At 40.9% G+C, this 20,105-nt stretch overlaps 1 protein-coding gene across 3 annotated transcripts; it reads right to left on the bottom strand.

The window, feature by feature from the left end:
* Positions 1-298: 298 nt before the first annotated feature.
* rwdd4 (RWD domain containing 4) lies at positions 299-17,632 on the bottom strand. Of its 3 annotated transcripts, none has more exons than XM_043705313.2 (7): positions 17,456-17,632; positions 15,413-15,493; positions 11,853-11,962; positions 9,299-9,449; positions 8,216-8,324; positions 7,136-7,185; positions 299-589 (listed from the first exon to the last, which is right to left on the bottom strand). In XM_043705313.2, exons 1-7 carry the CDS (start codon positions 17,477-17,479, stop codon positions 557-559), a joined length of 558 nt encoding a protein of 185 aa, XP_043561248.1. In that variant the 5' UTR covers positions 17,480-17,632; the 3' UTR covers positions 299-556. The 3 variants fall into 3 exon arrangements, with proteins under 3 accessions (XP_043561248.1, XP_087829745.1, XP_087829748.1); XM_087973619.1 differs by having other exon boundaries at positions 17,531-17,586; XM_087973622.1 differs by lacking the exon at positions 299-589 and having other exon boundaries at positions 7,130-7,185; positions 17,456-17,631.
* Positions 17,633-20,105: the final 2,473 nt, after the last annotated feature.

Genomic DNA, 20,105 nt, shown 5'->3' with positions numbered 1-20,105 from the left:
TTTAATAAGAGGCCATGCAATAAAAAATATTAAAAACTTTATTCGATTCCTGAATATTTTCAGTTGATTTCCTCATGACGGTAAGTCAGAGTATCAAAAAGGGGGAGATGACAGATGAAGAAATATAGTCCATAATACCTTTGTTAAAACAGCAACAGTTAGCATGGTTGCAGACAGGTCACCAGCTTAACAGTGTTGTTCAGGAAAATATTCAGCCATGGTTTTCTAATTAAAAACATGCCTAACAGAGGTATGCTCCACTAGAAGTATGTGCAACAAAGCAATCTGTTACCATGTGTCCAACTTAATAGTTCAATTTATTTTATATTTATTTTGCTTTGTAAATAGACAGACTAATTTGAGTGTCAGATTTAGTGCAACAATTGCCTTCAAAATGTGCAGTTAGTCTGTAGAGTAAAACATAACCCACAATTGATTTCATACTAAATGGATGCTGTAATTTTATCAAAGAGGTTTTCCACACAAACAGGAAAAATGAATGTGCTCCAGCAAAAATAAATCTGACATTCTAGTTAACGCCAGTCCATAACCTTGGTCACTCCTCATCCTTGCTGCCAGTTTTGCTTAACTAGGGGGAAAAAAATAAAAGATATTAGGAAATGAAACCAAAACATTGAGGCTGGTGAATAAATTTCCAAAACTGGTTTTAATCACTTTGTAACTCACTTTTTTAAATAACATGATCTTTAGGATAAATATAACATGACTATTAAAGAAAGAAGGGGGACAAAAAGCAGGAAATTGTTGTGCAAAGTACAAGAACACATTGAAGACATGTGGAAAATCATAATACAACCAAACTGAGTCAATACAATCTTGCAAAAGGAAAATCAGGCTTGACACATTCATTAGAATTCTTTGAGGATGCAAGATGCAAGGTAGATAAAGGAGGACAACTATACATAGTATGTCATGTCCAGAGAGCAGGAAGAGAAAGTCTAATTTTTAAGAAATGTAATTTTGCTTAAATACTTTTATTTAAATAAAAAGGCGAACACACAATGGGAAATGGCTACTTTCAGAAATTTTCACCAGAACAAAACAGAACTCAGCATTGCTATGGAATGTCACACTTCCTATTTGTATGAACATTCTAGTCAAGCTGGAAAATAGAAACACCAGACAATGTATTCCCAGCTGGTGTTGGTTTAAAACAAAGCCATTGAAACCAATAATAAAACCAAAAGAACTGCAGATACTGGAAATCTAAAACAAGTAAAAAAAAAATGCTGGAGAAACTTATTAGGTCTGGCAACACTACAGAGACAGAAACAGAGTTAACATTTTGAGTTCAGTGACCATTCATCAGAACAGCCACACAGTGAAACCCATTAGGTTTGACTTGGTGCGAATGGCTCCACAGTTACAAATCTCAATGGTTATTGAACCTATCTCATTACCAGTGTATCAGAACCCAAACTCCATGTCAAATGTCTGAAACTGCTGGGTTTAATCATGGAGATTTCAGTCAGTCAATCTACATGTAACCCCAGAAGAGAACAGATTACAAATAGCTCTAAATTTAACCCAATGTGGGTTTCTGATCTCAATCTCTCTGCAAAATCTGATTTAGAACCACAGAAAAGTTATTAGATTACGTACAGATTAGATTACGTACAGTGTGGAAACAGGCCCTTCGGCCCAACAAGTCCACACCGACCCGCCGAAGCGTAACCCACCCATTCCCGTACCTTTACCTAACACTACGGGCAATTTAGCATGGCCAATTCACCTGACGTGCACATCTTTGGACTGTGGGAGGAAACCGGAGAATGTGCAAACTCCACACAGTCAGTCACCTGAGTCGGGAATTGAACCCGGGTCTCTGGCGCTGTGAGGCAGCAGTGCTAACCACTGTGCCACTGTGCCGTCACAGAAAAAAATCATTCAGCTCAGCAAATAATAAAACTAACCACCCAACAGAATTCTACCTCCCAGCACGCGGTGTGTTGTTTTCCAGATTACAGTACTTCAGCTGTATATCCAGGTACCTTTTAAAAACAAAAGTGTAGAATTTCTTCCTCTACCGTGAAACTTGGCAGCAAATCCTAGACATGCACCACTGTCTGGATGAAAAAAACTTTAATCCTACTATTAATAACCTTAAATCTGCACCTCATGGTAATTGATTTTAGTAAGAGGGGAAACCTGTCTTTGCTAACCACTTTTTCCTCAGCCCCTCAATTTGTACATTTCATCACCCCTCAACGTTCTCTGCTCTAAGGAAAGCAAACCTATTCTATCCAATCTGTCCTACTTGCTGCAATTTTCAAGTTCTGACAACAGTTTTAAATTTCCATTCTACTTTCTTCAGAGCCATTATTGCTGTCACGTAATAGAGACCAGAACTCTAGTTGTGATTTAACCAGAAGTGGGAGATAGGATACAATATGGGAAAGTGTTAGGTTACGCACTTTAGTGGGAAGAATGGAAGCATGGACTTTTTTCTAAATGTGGAAAGGCATTGGAAATCTGAAGCACAAAGGGACTTAAGAGAATCCTGAACAAGGACTCCTAAGGTTAACAGACATGTTCAGTTGGCAATTAGGAAGATAAATGCAACATTAGCAATCATTTTAGGAGGGCTAGAAAACAAGAGCAGGTATGTACTACTGAGGCTGTGTAAGGCTCTGGTCAGATCACATTTGAAATTTTGAAGCAGCTTTGGGCCCTGTATCTAAGGAAGGATGTGCTGACACTGGAGTGAATCCAGAGGAGGTTCACATGAATTATCCCAAGAATGAGCGGCTTGTTATACAAGGAGTAGTTGAGGATTCTAGGTCTGTACTCGATGGAGTTTATAACACAATGGGAGGGGAATTTTCTGATTGAAACTTACAAAATAATAAGATGCCTGGATAGAGTGGACATGGAGACAGTGTTTCCACCCTGTAGGAGTGATTAGAACCCAAGGTCACATCCTCAGAGTGACAGGGTGCTGCTTTAGAACTGAGATGAGGAGGAATTTCTTCAGCCAGAGGGTGACAAATCCGTGGAGGCCAAGTCAATGTGTGTATTTAAGACATAAATAGATATATTCATGATTAGTAAAGGGATCAAAGGTTACAGGAAGAAGGCAAGTGAATAGGTTGGGAAAAAATGCATGCAGACATTATCAAAAAGGCCAGTGAGGTATTAGATATGAAAAGGATAACACAGGAAGTAGTACTGGAAGGAATGACAGATTGGACGGGTCTCTAGCACAGTGGTTAGCACTGCTGCCTCACACCGCCAGAGACCCGGGTTCAATTCCCGGCTCAGGCAACTGTCTGTGTGGAGTTTGCACATTCTCTCTGCATGGTTTCCTCCGGGTGCTCTGGTTTCCTCCCACAGTCCAAAAAAATGTGAATCGGCCATGCTAAATTGCCCATAGTGTTAGGTGAAGGGGTAAATGTGAGGGAATGGGTCTGGGTGGGTTGCGCTTCGGTGGGTCGGTGTGGACTTGTTGGCTGAAGGGCCTGTTTCCAGATTGTAAGTAATCTAATCTAATCTAATTAAAGGTGAATAATTCACCAGGGCTGATGGGTTGTATCTTGGGCTGTTAAAGGATGTCTGGACATCATTTGAGGATCATTTTCTAATGCCCTTTAAAGGAAAGAAATATGTCATTTTTACCTGATTAGGGTCAGATGTGATTCCAGGTCCACAGCAATGAGATTGAATCAACTGTTCTGAAATAGTCTAGCAAGCCATTCAATTCAAGGATAAATACTGACTGGCAGCAAACGCTGACTTTGCCAGTGACATCCACACCACATCAAAGAATTAAAAAGAAAAATATCATCTGCTGCAAGCAATTAAGTAGTTGATGTCTCTCACAATTATTGTTCTACTGTTTTTGCACTTAGAATTTTGCCTACATATATGCTATTCTATTTCCTCCTCACTATTTGGAGGTCTATAGTATTCCAGCAGCATGGCTGCCTTTTTTGTTATTGAAGCTCAACCCTCATCACTTCATTTGACAATTCATTTCATGCATAGTCCCTTTTCAAGCTGGAATTGATTCCTCAACCAATAATGCTACACTCCCATCTTTTTAAAAAAAAATTCCCTTCACTGTCCGCCTGCAAATTCAATGATCAGCAATGCTGAGCTCCATTTGTGCCCTTTTAAAAATCTGTTATATCAATAATTTATGGAAAGAAATGCCTGAAAAGTGGGCCAATTGCCAGTTTTCTACTACTGCACCTTCATTTGCAATTTGACTAATGGGGTTCTACGAAGGGGATTTATGTGCACAGCCAACTGGAAGGACCTCTAGTGGACATTTATTCACTGAGATTTCATTTACGTGAACTAATGTGTAGCAATAACTTTGACTTTAAATTAATTGCAACTTATCTATTTTCCTCTTTCTTTCATGATGTTGTCTAGATATAGGGGGCACAGTATAAGGGCTAGATGGAAATGAGGAGGAATTCCTTCTCTGACGTTCATTCATCTTTGACATTCTCTCTCAGTGGTTTCTGGATCATTGAATATATTCCAGGCTAAATTAGATAGGTTTTAGTCAGAAAGGGGCAGCATGATTGCTCAGTCGTTAGCACTGCTGCCTCACATTGCTAGCGACCTGGGCTCAATTCCACCCATGGGGACCTGTCTATGTGGAGTTTGAAAATTCGCCCCACAGCTGCATGGGATTTAGAGTCAGAGTCAGAGATGTACAGCATGGAAACAGACCCTTTGGTCCAACCCGTCCATGCCAACCAGATATCCCAACCCAATCTAGTCCCACCTGCCAGCACCCGGCCCAAATCCCTCCAAACCCTTCCTATTCATATACCCATCCAAATGCCTCTTAAATGTTGCAATTGTACCAGCCTCCGCCACTTCCCCTGGCAGCTCATTCCATACCCGTACCACCCTCTGTGAGAAACAGTTGCCCCTTAGGTCTCTTTTATATCTTTCCCCTCTCACCCTAAACCTATGCCCTCTAGTTCTAGACACCCCCACCCCAGGGAAAATACTTTGCCTATTTACCCTATCCATGCCCCTCAATTTTGTAGACCTCTATAAGGTCACCCCTCAGCCTCAGACGCTCCAGGGAAAACAGTGCCAGCCTATTCAGCCTCTCCCTATAGCTCAAATCCTCCAACCCTGGCAACATCCTTGTGAATCTTTTCTGAACCCATTCAAGTTTCACAACATCTTCCCAATAGGAAAAAGAGACCAGAATTGCATGCAATATTCCAACAGTGGCCTAACCAATGTCCTGTACAGCCGCAACATGACCTCCCAACGTCTGTACTCAATACTCTGACCAATAAAGGAAAGAATACCAAACGCCTTCTTCACTATCTTATCTACCTGTGACTCCACTTACAAGGAGCTATGAACCTGCACTCCAAGGTCTCTTTGTTCAGCAACACTCCCTAGGACCTTACCATTAAGTGTATAAGTCCTGCTAAGATTTGCTTTCCCAAAATACAGCACCTCGTATTTACCTAAATTAAACTCCAGCTGCCACTCCTCAGCCCATTGGTCCATCTGGTCCAGATCCTGTTGTAATCGGAGGTAACCCTCTTCGCTGTCCACTACACCTCCAATTTTGGTGTCATCTGCAAACTTACTAACTGTACCTCTTATGCTCACATCCAAATCATTTATGTAAATGACAAAAAGTAGAGGACCCAGCACCGATCCTTGTGGCACTCCACCGATCACAGGCCTCCAGTCTGAAAAACAACCCTCCACCAGCACCCTCTGTCTTCCACCTTTGAGCCAGTTCTGTATCCAAATGGCTAGTTCTCCCTGTATTCCACGAGATCTAACTTTGCTATCCGGTTTTCTCCTACAGTCCAGAGACGTGTAGGTAAGGTAGACTGGCAATTGGGCTAAACTGCCCATTGCACCCACGGACATGCAGGATAGGTGGATTAGCCATGGGAAATGCTGGCTTATACGGATAGGGTAGGGTGGGTGGACGTGGGTGGGATGGTGTTTGGAGCATCAGTGTGGATTCGATAGCCCAAATAGCATGTTTCCACACATTCATTCAAAACGTGTGGCACTGAAAAAGCACAGCAAGTCAGGCAGCATCCAAGGAACAGGAGAGTCGACATTTTGGTGAAGGGCTTATGCTCTTGGATGCTGCCTGACCGGCTGTGCTTTTCCAGGCCACAGTTTTTGACTCTGATCTCCAACATTTGCAGTCCTACATTTTCCTGTTTCCACACTGTAGGGATTCTATGATTCTAAATGGTTATGGGAAACAAGCATAAAAATTGGAGTTGAAGTTACGATCAGATCACCCATGATCTTATCAAATGACGAAGAGGCACAATGGCTGAATGGCATACTCATATTTTTAAAAATCTGAAGAATTAGGGGTGAGTAATTACATTTGCTAGTCACAACATTTTAATAAAGCTTTCAACTTGAAATTATTGCTAATCATGAACTCCATTCATGCACTTTCAGACTTCCTTCTTTCTAAAAGAAAAAAAATTATCCTTCACCAGAATGTATTGTTGAAGTCACTGATAAGGAGTCACTTGGTTTGGAGTTGAAAGGATTAGGAATAGAAAGTAAAAGTCATCGTGGTGCAGAGAGTTTGGGGTAGGTCAAGTGACTGAAAGAGGTGTGGTGAGATGGGTAAGAACTGTGGGTGAGGTGGACTGCAATCAGGGTCTGAAATCACATATTTGTCGAGTTTCATTCCAAATAAGAAACAGACAGACTTACTATTTAGCCAGCCTTCATTGCCAAGTCAAATTTTACTGTGATATCACTTAGTCACAGGAAATTCAGCTAGCACATCCAGTCAGCTCAGTTAATGAAATCTGCATTACACAAAATACTATAAAAGGAAGATTTTGAAACAATAACAAAAATACTTACATGCTGTAATTGCCAAAACAAAGTCACGCAAAAATCAGTTGGTTTGATTGGAAAAAAAATAAAAACATATTAGCAACTGAAATGCTTGAAAGTAATTTACAAATCCAGCATTTAAGTTCTTAAGAGCAAGAGGATTTATATATTTTAATAACTATAATTGTGATCACATCAGATCAATAGTCTGTACATTAAAATATAGCCAGACAGTTGCCAGGTGTGAAAATGGTAATAATGCATCTCAAATTGTTGAAATTTATGCAACAAATTATACCTTAATGACATCTACCCAATTCCATCCACGTGGCAATTCCCCTCGGTTATCTAATACAGAAATCAAAACAAAAAAAAGTCTTCAGAATAAGATTCAATGATGCACATTTCTTTCCTTTCACCCAATTTCTCCCTATCACTTCCACCTTGCTGGCCTGTGTACCATGAATTGCAGTCAGATTTTAGCTGTAATTTACATAGAAGCCTTCAAAATTTAGTCAGCTATTTAAGTTTGGAAGAATCACGACTGATCCTAGCTTCCACAAATACCCTGCCAGCAGGGATTGACAATTATAAGTACAGATCAAGGTTCAATTCTCCTTCTCAAGCACAATCTCACAAATTTCATTGTCAAGTCAGTGCAAAGGATAGGAAGTTATTTCTCACAGACCCAAACAGCCTGAAATTTTTAAGTCATGTCAAGCACACATTTCATACCTTGGTGACAAAGATCTTTTCTATATCTTTGTGAGCTGACTGAAGTTATTTTATGTATTTAAAAAGCTGAAAATTAAGCTATGACGATAATAGGTTGAAACGTATGGCACTGGAAAAGCACAGCACATCAGGCAGAATCCGATGAGGAGACTGGTGAAATCGACATTGATCCTGTGCAGTTGGAGAGTCCCTAGATGGAACTCTTCCTCCAGGCATTAGGTGGCTAGGATTTGGCAGTGGAGGCAGCCCAGAACTTGCATGTCCTTGGCGGAGTGGGAGGGAGAGTTGAAGTGGTTGAACCGTGAAATAATTATCTGACTTTAGCTCATCTCTGCAGCGAGTTTAAATTCTATTATTTAAGTAAATCAAGGAAAAGAAAAAAAGTGATTATAAAACGACGAAATCGTGATGAAGATCCATCTGCTTCATGATGTCCTTCAGAGAAGGAAAGGATGAGCTGATGTTACTTGTCACAGGATGACAGCTGGTATGTGCATAGAAATGGTGCATTGCATAATCAGAATGTAATATGAAGATAACTTTAGCCCACACACATGTTCCAGGAGTGGAAAATGGTCACGGTCTTAGCTTAGTTTGTGGACACAGTTATTTTGTCTTGCGTTTTCAAAGCAACATTCCAAACCTGTTTTATCAGCCAACTTCTTCTTTTGAGATTTTGACAGCTGTTCTTTTTTCTTTTTCTTAGCAACAGAAGTATGAGAAGTTACAGTATTTTCAGTCATTGATAGCGTCTGTAGGAAATTCCAAAAATATACATTGGTACCAATTCAATACTATTACTGAGTAGTTTAAAAGTGATTAACGTAACAACAAATCACTATGAGAATAGTCCCTCCATGGTAGGAAGATATAGCCCATCACAAGAAAAGGTTGAGTGAATATCAATTATTGGATTAAATGATTAAACAACATCCTAGATACTTTTCACAAAAGAGTCAGGCATTCTGTTCATGCTTATCCAACATCCCCTCAAAATGATCATTTACTCAGTCCTGTTAACTGATATTTACTGTATGAAAATTGGGTGCTATTTCCTAAATCACAACAATGACCTCACTTCCACAGATTTCACTAACCGTGAAAGGTTGTGAAAGGATGCAAGCTTATCATCTAGATTAAAATATCTGCTAATTTGATTTTATACTTGTTCCTAGAATAGGAGGCCAACAAAATTTCCACAAATAAAATTCAAAAAGGCTTAAAACATCTTCAAGGTATTTTATAATTAAGTTAAATTAATATCAAAGTTTAATATAAACAGGAATTACAATAAGTTCATTAAATTGAGGCTGAAAGGTCATGTTTTAATTGACTGGGTCCTAACTATTCAATTTTTATTGAAACGTTATATCTTGGAATTAAATGTTTCTAAGTCATAGGGATGTACAGTGCAGAAATAGACCCTTCAGTTTAACTCATCCATGCTGACCAGATATCCCAATCTAATCTAGTCCTATTTGCCAGTACTTGGCCCATCTCCCTCTAAACCCTTCCTATTCATATACCCATCCAGGTGCCTTTTAAATGTTGCAATTGTACCAGCTTCCATAACTTCCTCTGGCAGCTCATTCTATACATGCACCACCCTCCGTGTGAAAAAGTTGCCCCTTTTATATCTTTCCCTCACCCTAAACCTATGCCCCCTAGTTCTGAACTCCCCCATCCCAGGGAAAAGTATTATAGCATTCTTTACTATCAGACTTACCACTGCACCAACTACTGGCTGATGGTTTTCCATAAGCTCCTCTTGGTTCTCTTTAGCCCATTCAAACAGCGTGTACACCATTGCTGTTCCCAAGTTTGCTTCAGCCTGTTCATGTAGCTTGGCTATTATATCCTGCTTTACTGAAGAAGAACTGAAGAGCACACAGAATATGTATTAATATACTATGTAATCAGATGGTTTACCAAACCAAGGAACTGTGCATGGTTAAAACTTTAACTGTCACTTTTACTGATAAAAGGTAATTCACTATGTTATATTAGTTCTTTATCAAGCTGGTCAGAATTTGCAAGGTAAAGCTTTCACACAAAAGAAATTACTTAGGAAAAATTATGCAAAGAATTAGGTAGCACATATTACTAATGAAATGAGCTACCACAGTTAAGCCTCCCTTTAATCTAGGGAGAAAGGAAAACAAATTGATTTTTAATCAAAGTTTTATTGTCGACTGCTTATTTATGCCACAATGTAAAAGGGTTAATGTTTGGGTATTGTGTTTATTTAAAAAAAAGGATTTTTTTTTTTGTTAACTCTCCTAGCCTAGTTTTGATTAATTTTTTTTGTTCAGATGTTGTTTTATAGATTGGCTATGGGGAATTCTTCTGTGATAGACATATGGAATATAGAAACCTCTCCATCAGGTTTGGCAGGAAGATAGTATCACCAGAGTACTGTTCATCACTGAATTTTTTTTACTTGGCTCTATTTTACTTCTGCTTTATTTTTCTATTCTGAAATTTGCATCTTATTGTTTTGGGTTTTATATTGAAGATGGTTGGTTTTAATTTTCAAGTCTAGTTTTCGGAGATAAGATGGTGTCAGAGAATGGCAACTTCGTGCACTTTTCACTGTACTCCTGTACTTGAGTACAGGTGACAATAAAATCTAATTCTATTACAGCGCAAGAGGCCATTTGGCCATACATATTTGTATCACTCCTCTGCACAAGCAATTTTGTCTCATGCCTTCTCTATTTAGTTCTGTACGCTATTCTTTTTTAAACAGCGATCCAACTCCCACTAGAATGTCTTGATTGAACCTGCCTCCAAGCTTTCAGGCAATGGAGTCCAGCTCCCAACCACTCATTGTGTGAAAAGGGTTTCCGCATGTCACCATAATTCTTTTGTCAATTATCTTAAATCTGTCTTCATGTTCTCAATCCTTCCACCAACAGAGCAACTTTTCCCCATTTACTCTGCCATCCCTTACTCTGCCCTATCTTTGGATACCTTTGTAAAATCTCTTCAAACAATCTTTTCCTCCAAGGAAACAAACAGTGCCAACTTCTCCGATCCACCGAAGTAACTGAAGTTCTTACCCCAGCTCCATTCTAATGAATCTTTGAACACTTCCTGTTGCCTCAGGAAAGCAGCCAACATAATCAAAGACTCCTCCCACCCTGACTACACTCTCTTCCACCCTCTTCCATTGGGTAGAAGATACAAATGTTTGAGAGCACATTAACAAATTCAAGAACAGATTCTTCTCTATAATGAACATACCACGTAAGTATTAGTGGTGATCTTTTTTCTGCACCTTCTCTGTAGCTGTAACATGATATTCTGTATTCTGTCCTATTACCCCGATATACTTATGTAATGTATGATTTGTCTGGTCAGCACAAAAACAATACCTTTTACTGTACCATGGTACATGTGACAATACAAAATCAAATCAAACAGCAAAGAGTAGGACAGCATTGGAATAGGCTGCACCCTCTTTAATGCAGTCCCAACTTATCCTAAAGTGCAGTACCCAACTTCCTTACTTTTATAATCTAGATCCACACTAATAATGTCTAGGAAACTATTAACCTATTTTGCTATATCGAATGCTTTATGCACTGAAATCCCTCCATTCCTGCAGCCACATTGTAATTGTACCCTTTCTTCTATTTGTATTTCTAACCCTAGGATTCCTGCTTTGCACTTCTTTCCATTAAATTTCACCTGCCACTGGTCTGTTGATTCTATCAACTGGTCAATGAAGTTCAACATGATCCTTCTCAGTTCATAAGGCTTCCATGTTTCCTATCATGAACAAATTTTGAAATTGTGCCCTAATATATATCAGGAGAAATCAAAAGTCCCAATACTGACCCCTTGAGAATTTCATTGTAAGCCTTCAAGTCTGAAAAACACCCATTAACCATTCATATCATGCAGACAGCCAATTTAATAATTATGTAGGTAATGTTGACTCATAACTTTGCCCCTAAGTTTGTTGTATTGTATTTATTTAGAGCCTTTTGGAAATTCATGTCACATGAACATCCATCATTTTCATCCACCTTTTGTTCCCTAACTGAAAAAGACTCCAGCAAGATAGTTAAGTATGATGTACCTTATTAAAATGAATGAAACTGAAGGAGATAGCTTACCAAAAAGTGTATGCCGGGTTTTTGTTTTGAGCGCAGAAATCTTGAATACAGAGCACTTATTCAAAGATGACAGATTTTAATTCACAAATCAATTAATTACACACCTATAAAATTGTAAATCCAGCATTTTCTGCTAAATACGATTGGAATTCTTACATGCTATTATTGAAGAATGCGTTCAATGATATGTTTGGGGGCAGTTCTGGATACATTTCAGGCCATGAAATTTCTAGCAGGAAGGCTTTAGGGTCACCAAGGTTACCTACCTAAAACAATATGGAAAAACAAAACAGAATGCAGTAATGGCAGACAAATGAAGTAATTATAAATAAAACACTTTGCAATATTGCTCCTAGTCAGTGGTTGCATCTGTTCTCCTTTTTAAAGGGAACAAATGGAAAGGGACAGTGAAATTTTAGCTTTGTCACTCGAGTGGCAACCTGATAGATGCAGACCACCCAGAATGTGTCAGCAAATTGTTTCACAAGTTTCACCACATTGGTGGAACTGTCAAGTTTATTCCTAGTGTCTGGTAAATTTCCAGAGTGACTTTTTAAAAAAAAAATTATCCTTTTTAAAAGATATAGACTGTAGGGAAATAGATGGTGACATCTTGCAAAATGCCCAGTTTACAGAGGAGGAAGTGCTGGGTGTCTTTAAATGGTTAAATGTGGATAAATCCCCAGGACCTGATCAGGTGTACCCGAGAACTCTGTGGGAAGCTAGAGAAGTGATTGCTGGGCCTCTTGATGAAATATTTGCATCATCGATAGTCACAGGTGAAGTGCTGAGAGATTGGAGGTTGGCAAATGTGGTCCCACTGTTTAAGAAGGGCAGTAAAGGCAAGCCAGGGAACTAAACACCGGTGAGCCTGACCTCAGTGGTGGGCAAGTTGTTGGAGGAAATCCTGAGGGACAGGATGTACATGTATTTGGAAAGGTAAGGACTGATTCGGGATAGTCAACATAGCTTTGTGCATGGATAATCATGTCTCAAACTTGATTGAGTGTTTTGAAGAAGTAACAAAGAAGATTGATGAGGGCAGAGCAGTAGATGTGATCTATATGGACTTCAGTAAGGCGTTCGACAAGATTCCCTATGGGACACTGACTAGCAAGGTTAGATCTCACGGAATACAGGGAGAACTAGCCATTTGGATACAGAACTGGCTCAAAGGTAGAAGACAAAAGGTGGTGATGGAGGGTTGTTTTTCAGACTGGAGGCCTGTGACCAGTGGAGTGCCACAAGGATTGGTGCTGGGTCCTCTACTTTTTGTCATTTACATGAATGATTTGGATGCGAGCATAAGAGGTACAGTTAGTAAGTTTGCAGATGACACCAAAATTGGAGGTGTAGTGGACAGCAAAGAGGGTTACCTCAGATTACATCAGGATCTGGACCAGATGGGCCAATGGGCTGAGAAGTGGCAGATGAAGTTTAATTCAGATAAATACGAGGTGCTGCATTTTGGGAAAGCAAATCTTAGTGATAAGGTCCTAGGGAATGTTGCTGAACAAAGAGATCTTGGAGTGCAGGTTCATAGCTCCTTGAAAGTGATGTCGCAGGTAGATAGGATCGTGAAGGCGGCGTTTGGTAAGCTTTCTTTTATTGGTCAGAGTATTGAGTACAGGAGTTGGGAGGTCATGTTGCTGCTGTACAGGACATTGGTTAGGCCACTGTTGGAATATTGCGTGCAATTCTGGTCTCCTTCCTATCGAAAAGATGTTGTGAAACTTGAAAGGGTTCAGAAAAGATTCACAAGCATGTTGCCTGGGTTGGAGGATCTGAGCTACAGGGAGAGGCTGAACAGGCTGGGGCTGTTTTCCCTGGAGCATCGGAGGCTGATGGAGGCTGTGAAAACTTGTAGAGTTTTACAAAACTTTGAGGGGCATGGATAGGATAAAGAGGCAAAGTATGTTCCCTGGGGTGGGGGAGTCCAGAACTAGAGGGTTTAGGGTGAGAGGAGAAAGATATAAAAGAGACCGAAGGAGCAACTTTTTCATGCAGAGGGTGGTACGTGTATGGAACGAGCTGCATGAGGATGTGGTGGAGGCTGGTACAACTGCAACATTTAAGAGACATTTGGATGGGTATATGAATAGGAAGGGTTTGGAGGGATATGGGCTGGGTGCTGGCAGGTGGGACTAGATTGGGTTGGGATATCTGGTCGGCATGGACGGGTTGGACCAAAGGGTCTGTTTCCATGCTGTACATTCTCTATGACTCTTAATTATTGATGAGGGAAGGTCAGTGGATGTTGTCTGCATGGACTTTAGTAAGGCATTTGACAAGGTACTCCATGGCAAGTAAATATAGAAGGTAGAGTTATCAGGCTGAGCTGGCTAGATGGATACAAAACTGGCTTGGTCTTAGAAGACAGAATAGCAATGGAGGGGTGCTTTTCAGAATGGAGATCAGTAACTATTGGTTTCCGCATGGATCAGTGCTGGGATCTTTGTTGTTTGCAATATTTACATATGAATGATCTGGAGGAAAATGTAGTTGGTCTGATTAGTAAGTTTGCTGATGACACCACAATTAGCGGACTTGCAGATCGTGAAGAAGATTGTCAAACAATACAACCGGATATAGATAGATTGCAGATTTTGGCACAGAAACAGCAGGTGGCATTTAATCGGAACAATGCGAGGTGATGCATTTTGGAAGATCAAATTCAGGTGTGAATTATATGATAAATGGCAGAACCCTTAGGAGGATTAATATACAGATGGATCTGGTCCAATGATTCCTGAAAGTGGCAACATAGGTGGATAAGGTAGCCCAGAAGGCACACAGCACACTGGTCTTCATCAGCTGAGGCATCAGTTATAATACTCACTAACTTATTTTAAATGTACAAACTTTAGTTAGACCACATTTGGAATACTGCTTGCAGTTCTGGTCGCCACAGTACCAGAAGGACATGGCTGCTTTGGAGAGGGTGCAGAGAAGACGTACCAAGATGTTACCTAGTCTGGATGGTTTTAGTTATGGGAGAGGTTGGATAAACTCAGATTGTTTTCACTGAAAATATCGGAGGCTGAGGAGCAACCTGATAGAGGTCTACAAAATTATGAGGGGCATAGATAGGGTGAATGATTAGAGGCTTTTCCCAGGATGGAAAGCTTAACTACAACAAAGAACTGATTCAAGGTGATTGTGGGGGGTTGGGAATTAGGGGAGGAGGGCAGGAAAAAATTTTTCACACAGAGCGTAGTGGATGCCTGAAATGCACTCTACTGGAGGTGGTTGAAGCAGGCTTTTAGCAATGCTTAAGGTGTATCATGATAGACACACGAAGGGAAGACGAACAGAGGAATAAACACGCATGGGCAATAAGTAGTGGCTCCAAATGAGGATTTGAAATTGGTGCAGACTTAGTAGGCTGAAGGGCCTGTTCCTGTGCTGTATCATATAGTATGGTATAAAGTGCAGTTGCGTTGCCATTACTTCCTAACACATTGCACATGTGCCCTGAACGAGAAGGCCTATGGTACTAATATATATCAGGAAAAGTCAACAATCCCAATCCCAACAATCCCACCTGAGAACTTCATTACAAGCCTTTCTCAAAAGAGGTGCTACTGCAACTGAGTTCATTCCTATTGTAGATACATTATTTATAGTGTATAATGTTTGAAGTACAGGAATGATAGTCAAAAACTCTAAATTATTAAGTACAATTGTATTTGCATAAAATAACTTACTTAACTTACCCTATATTGAAAAGATGCTGAACTAAGTTCCTTAAAACATTCATCACCTTCATAAATGGAGCGAAGAGCTTCAAGCTCCATCTGAAAACAAAAGCAAAACCCAATTCCAACATTAAGGTGGAGAGGAAAGTATTTTTCACTGTCATCTGCTGACATCATTATGATAATATATCCAGATAGGACAATTCAGAAGAAATTTAAATTGCTTTTAAAGAATGCTAGAACAAGCAAGATAATAAATTCTCTCAAAGGATAAATGATCTGAAACATTAATGTTTCAGACCTGCTGAGCGTTTTCAACAGTTTTTGATTTCATTCCAGATTTTCAATAGCTGTAGTTTGCTTTCGTCACAAGTTTGCAAGATAGGAAACTGTAGATTTTCTGATTTGGAGGTGCCGGTGTTGGACTGGGATGGACAAAGTTAAAAATAACAATACCAGGTAATAGTCCAACAGGTTTATTTAGAGGCACTAGCTTTTGAAGCGCTGCTTCTTCATCATCAGGTGGTTGTGGAACAGAATCATACGACCCAGAATTTATAGCAACAGGATTGCAGTGTCACTGGAGTGTAATATTTTAGTTAAATTTGTTTACTATTACATTCCAATGACACTGCAATCCTGTTGTTATAAATTCTGGGTCATATGATTTTGCTCCACAACCACCCGATGAAGACACAGCGCTTCAAAAGCTAGTGCCTCCAAATAAACCTGTGGGCCTACAACCTGGTCTTGTGTGATTTTTAACTTTGTAGATTTTCTGGAACACTCAAATATATGATGTGCTTTTTTATGGGTTCCTCTCTTCAGGAACAGGATGAGAGAAAATCAAACAAAACTCAAATGTAATTTTGACATGATCCAATTAAGTTTAATACAGTAGAAGCTAATGATACATTTTTATTTATTCATTCACAAGATTTGGGCATCATTGACAAAGTCAACAGTTATTATCCATTCTGAATTACTTTTTAGAAGGTGGTGGAAAGAAGCTCCCTTCTTGTATTGCTCCCCTTGATGTGGTGAAGATAATGCCACAGTTCTATGACATAGGGAGTTTGAAGAACTTAACTCAACAACAGAAAAAAAGGAACAGCAATTATTTCCATTGATGTGAGGAAAAATTGCTGATGCACAGATACACAAATATAAAGGAGTAGATTATTCTCTCAAGCCTGCTTCACCATTTAATAAAATCAAGGCTGCCATCCACATCTTAATCTCGATTTACTCCGCCTTCCAGTAATCTCTGGGAAAAGAAAATTTGACAGGCTACAACCAATATAGTAACAGAGTTTCTACAACATGGAAGGACACCCTTTAGTCTACCATGTCCACTCCAATCATCAGGCATCTATTTATTTTAATTCCATTTCTACACTTAGATCTAACCTTGTCTGCCGCAGGTTCCAAAAAGTGCCATCCTTTTCGGCAGACTTCCAGACACCTAGCACCTTCTGGGATCACCTTTTTCTCACAATTCTTCAATAAATCTCCTGCATCTTATCTTAAAACTGTCCTCTCTAGTTATTGACCCCTTAATTGAGGGGAAAAGTTTTGCTCACCTTAATCTGGTCACTCCATCAGTTTTTCTGCTCAAGGAAATCAACCCCAGCCTGCCTAATCACTCTTTACAACTAAACAGCTCCAGCCCAGGCAACATCCTGGTGAATCTCTTGTAAACCCTTGAAAATGATACATTGAGTGTTTTGGCAGTAGTCTTTCTTGCAGTGTACTTCAAATTTAATTCCACGGTACCCCAGATTCAGGGAGAGTGTTGGTACTGAAAACTTCGTAAGAAAATGTATAAACACGCCTCACCCACTTCTCTGTGCCACACTACCGGCGTTATCGCTGCTGTACAAGGCAAGCAATAAGAAACTACCATTCACACTGCTGACAGATGCCCCAGTCTCATCATCTCCAATTCCCTTGCTCCTTCAGCTTTCGAGGGACTCATTAACCTCTCACTGTCCGCCTGCAGCCCAGACACGATCGAGGGAGGCAAGCGGCCGGCTCAACTGACAGGCTCAATCAGCTCACCGTCTGCTCCTCGTTGGCCGTCATCGCGGTAACCCCGGCGGGTAGATGGCCGAGGGGGGAATTCGCGCTGCCAACCTTTAAAGCCGGACAGCCTCCATTCGGGCCGGGTCGAAGTCAGGACTCAGCTCCACTCCGGTGCAGACAGCCCTCCACACCGCCGCTCACCTTCGCCTCAACTCTCACCGTTCCCCTCTGAACCCGCACGCCATTGGTTGAGCCGTTCGGCCAATCGGTGGGGGCCCCCATATCACGTGACAGCGCACCTCACACGCCCCTGCGATCTGCGCAGGCGCGTCCGGCTCGGGAACGACGAAGCCCTTGCGCAGGCGTGTTGCTGTGTTCGCACACCCTCTATGGAGGCAAGAGACGCGACGTGAGCGGGGGAAGCCTGCTAACGTCGTTCCGCACGGAGCCCTGCGTGCTGACGTCAGTAAACGTGCGGCGGCGAAGGAGGAGGCCGTTGGGCCCATCAAGTCAGCTCGGCAAAAGTGAGGACTGCAGATCAGGGCCGAGATTAGAGTGTGATGTTGGAAAAGCACAGCAGGCGAATCGACGTTTCGGGCATAAGCCCTTCACCAGGAAAGAGGCTTGTGGGTAGGGAGCCTGAGAGATAACTGGGAGGGGGGTCTTGAGAGGGAAGGTCTTCCTTCAGGTGTCAATGGTTAGGGTTTGGTGATGGAGGAGGCCCAGGACCTGCATGTCCTTAATGGAGTGGGAGTGGGAGTGGGAGTTGGAGTTGGAGTTGGAGTTGGAGTTGAAGGTGAAGTGTTCCTCTGACGCCTGGAGTAAGAATGCCTCATACTCCGCTTTGGGATCCTGCAAACACACGGGATAAATGTGGATTTCAACGGTTTCCTAATTTCCACTCCCCCTACATTATCCCAGTCCCAAGCCTCCAACTCAGCACCGCCCTCCTGACCCATCCATCACCTTTCCTATCTATCCGCTCCACCTTCCTCTCCAACCTGTCACCTTCTCCCTCGGGTAAAAACAAGGACTGGAGATGCTGGAAACCAGAGTCAAGATTAGAGTGGTGCTGGAAAAGCACAGCAGGTCAGGCAGCATCCGAGGAGCAGGAAAATTTACATTTCGGGCAAAAGCCCTTTATCAAGAATAGAGGCAGGGTGCCTGCAGAGTGGAGAGATTGCAGTGAGAGAGACTCATTGAGATTCTTGTAGAGAGAGGAGGAAAACTTCTTCAAGGCAGGCATTCTCCTCAATTCCTGATGAAGGGCTTTTGCCTGAAACATCGATTTTCCTGCTCCTCGTATGCTGCTTGACCTGCTGTGCTTTTCTAGCACCACTCTAATTTAGACTCTCGTTTCCAGCATCTGCAGTCCTTGTTTTTACCTAGTTGATTTTAGCCGTACTGCGAATCCTCTTGCAAGGATGCCTGCCTTGAAGAAGTTTTCCCAAAATTTCGATTCTCCTGCTCCTCAGATGCTGCCTGATCAGCACCACACTCGCAACACCATGTTATTGTTCAATATATTGTATCAGTTGCATGATGTTTTAATATAATTTCTGTGTCTTATGATCCTGCCCCACTAGTTACCTGATGAAGAAGCAGTGCTCCGAAAGTTAGTACTTCCAAATAAACCAGTTGGACTGTAATCTGGTGTTGTGTGATTTTTAATATTATCCACCCCAGTCCAACACTGGCACCTCCACATCTTGAATATGGTTAACAACCCGGCTTGGACAGTCCTTTGCAGCAAAGAATTCAACAGATTCACTTCCCTCTGAGAGAAGAAATTTTTCTTCATTTTGTCTTAAATGGGTATATCTGAGAATATGCTGTTTAGTACTTCACTCACCCACAGCGGAAACAACCTTTCCACATCTATCCTGTCAAACATCCTGGGAACCTTATATGTTTCAGTAATTTTAAAACTCCAAACCATTGAGTTGGATGATCAGCCATGATCATAATGAATGGTGAAGCAGGCTTGAAGAGCCAAATGGCTTACTCCTGTGCCGATACTCTATGTTTCTAAGACAAACCAACCTATTCAACCTTTCTTCAAATCCATCCTTCCCAAAATTCACCTAGTAAACTTCTCTGAACTCCTCCAATGCCAGTACATCTTTCCCTTGATAATTAGTCTGTAGGGCTGTCCAATCTGCCAGATTACTGCTTAGAAAATGAAAAGTAAAACTACCCAATCAGCTATAGCTCAATGACTGCATGGAATCACTAATGTTTTGCCTCATTCCTTCACATCTCCTTCCCAAAAAAAATGCTATAATTAGAATCATTTATGCTACTCTGATGCAGACAATATGGCCATTACAGGAACTTTGTGTTCCTGCTCAATGTTCTGAAAGAGAAGTTAGTGTTTCTCACCCTATCCGAGCAGACTATAGATATTTTAGCATCTCAACAACAGCAAGAGCTTGAGTATTACCAAAAACAACAATGTTGTAATTATTGTGACAGTAAAGCTACATCTACACTGCATGAGAGAAAAGTGCTGATTGGTTGCCAAGTGAACGCTGTGAGGCTATAGGCATTGCAAAGAGAATACAACAGTTACCTGATAACTGACAGTGCCAGTTTGGTGTCAAATATGCAGTTTATATCACTCAAAGACTGGCAGATCATATCAAACAACTAATCCCTTTGGCTGTTTGTAATAAGCAAGATACTG

Source organism: Chiloscyllium plagiosum, unplaced genomic scaffold, assembly GCF_037043375.1.
Source record: "Chiloscyllium plagiosum isolate Xiang-an unplaced genomic scaffold, Cpla_swu_hap1 HiC_scaffold_2, whole genome shotgun sequence".
NCBI lineage: Eukaryota > Metazoa > Chordata > Chondrichthyes > Orectolobiformes > Hemiscylliidae > Chiloscyllium > Chiloscyllium plagiosum.
The sequence above is the reverse complement of the archived record's forward strand: the minus strand, read 5'-3'. Positions and strand labels throughout refer to the sequence as shown.

Excerpts from the sequence above, each read along its gene's own strand:
- rwdd4 (XM_043705313.2), bottom strand. The coding sequence starts at position 17,479 with ATGACGGCCAACGAGGAGCAGACG. Across the intron at positions 9,450-11,852 it reads GCATTCTTCAATAATAGCAT|TTCTTCTTCAGTAAAGCAGG; the intron begins GTAAGAATTCCA and ends TGTGCTCTTCAG. Across the intron at positions 8,325-9,298 it reads AGCCAGTAGTTGGTGCAGTG|ACGCTATCAATGACTGAAAA; the intron begins GTAAGTCTGATA and ends AATTTCCTACAG.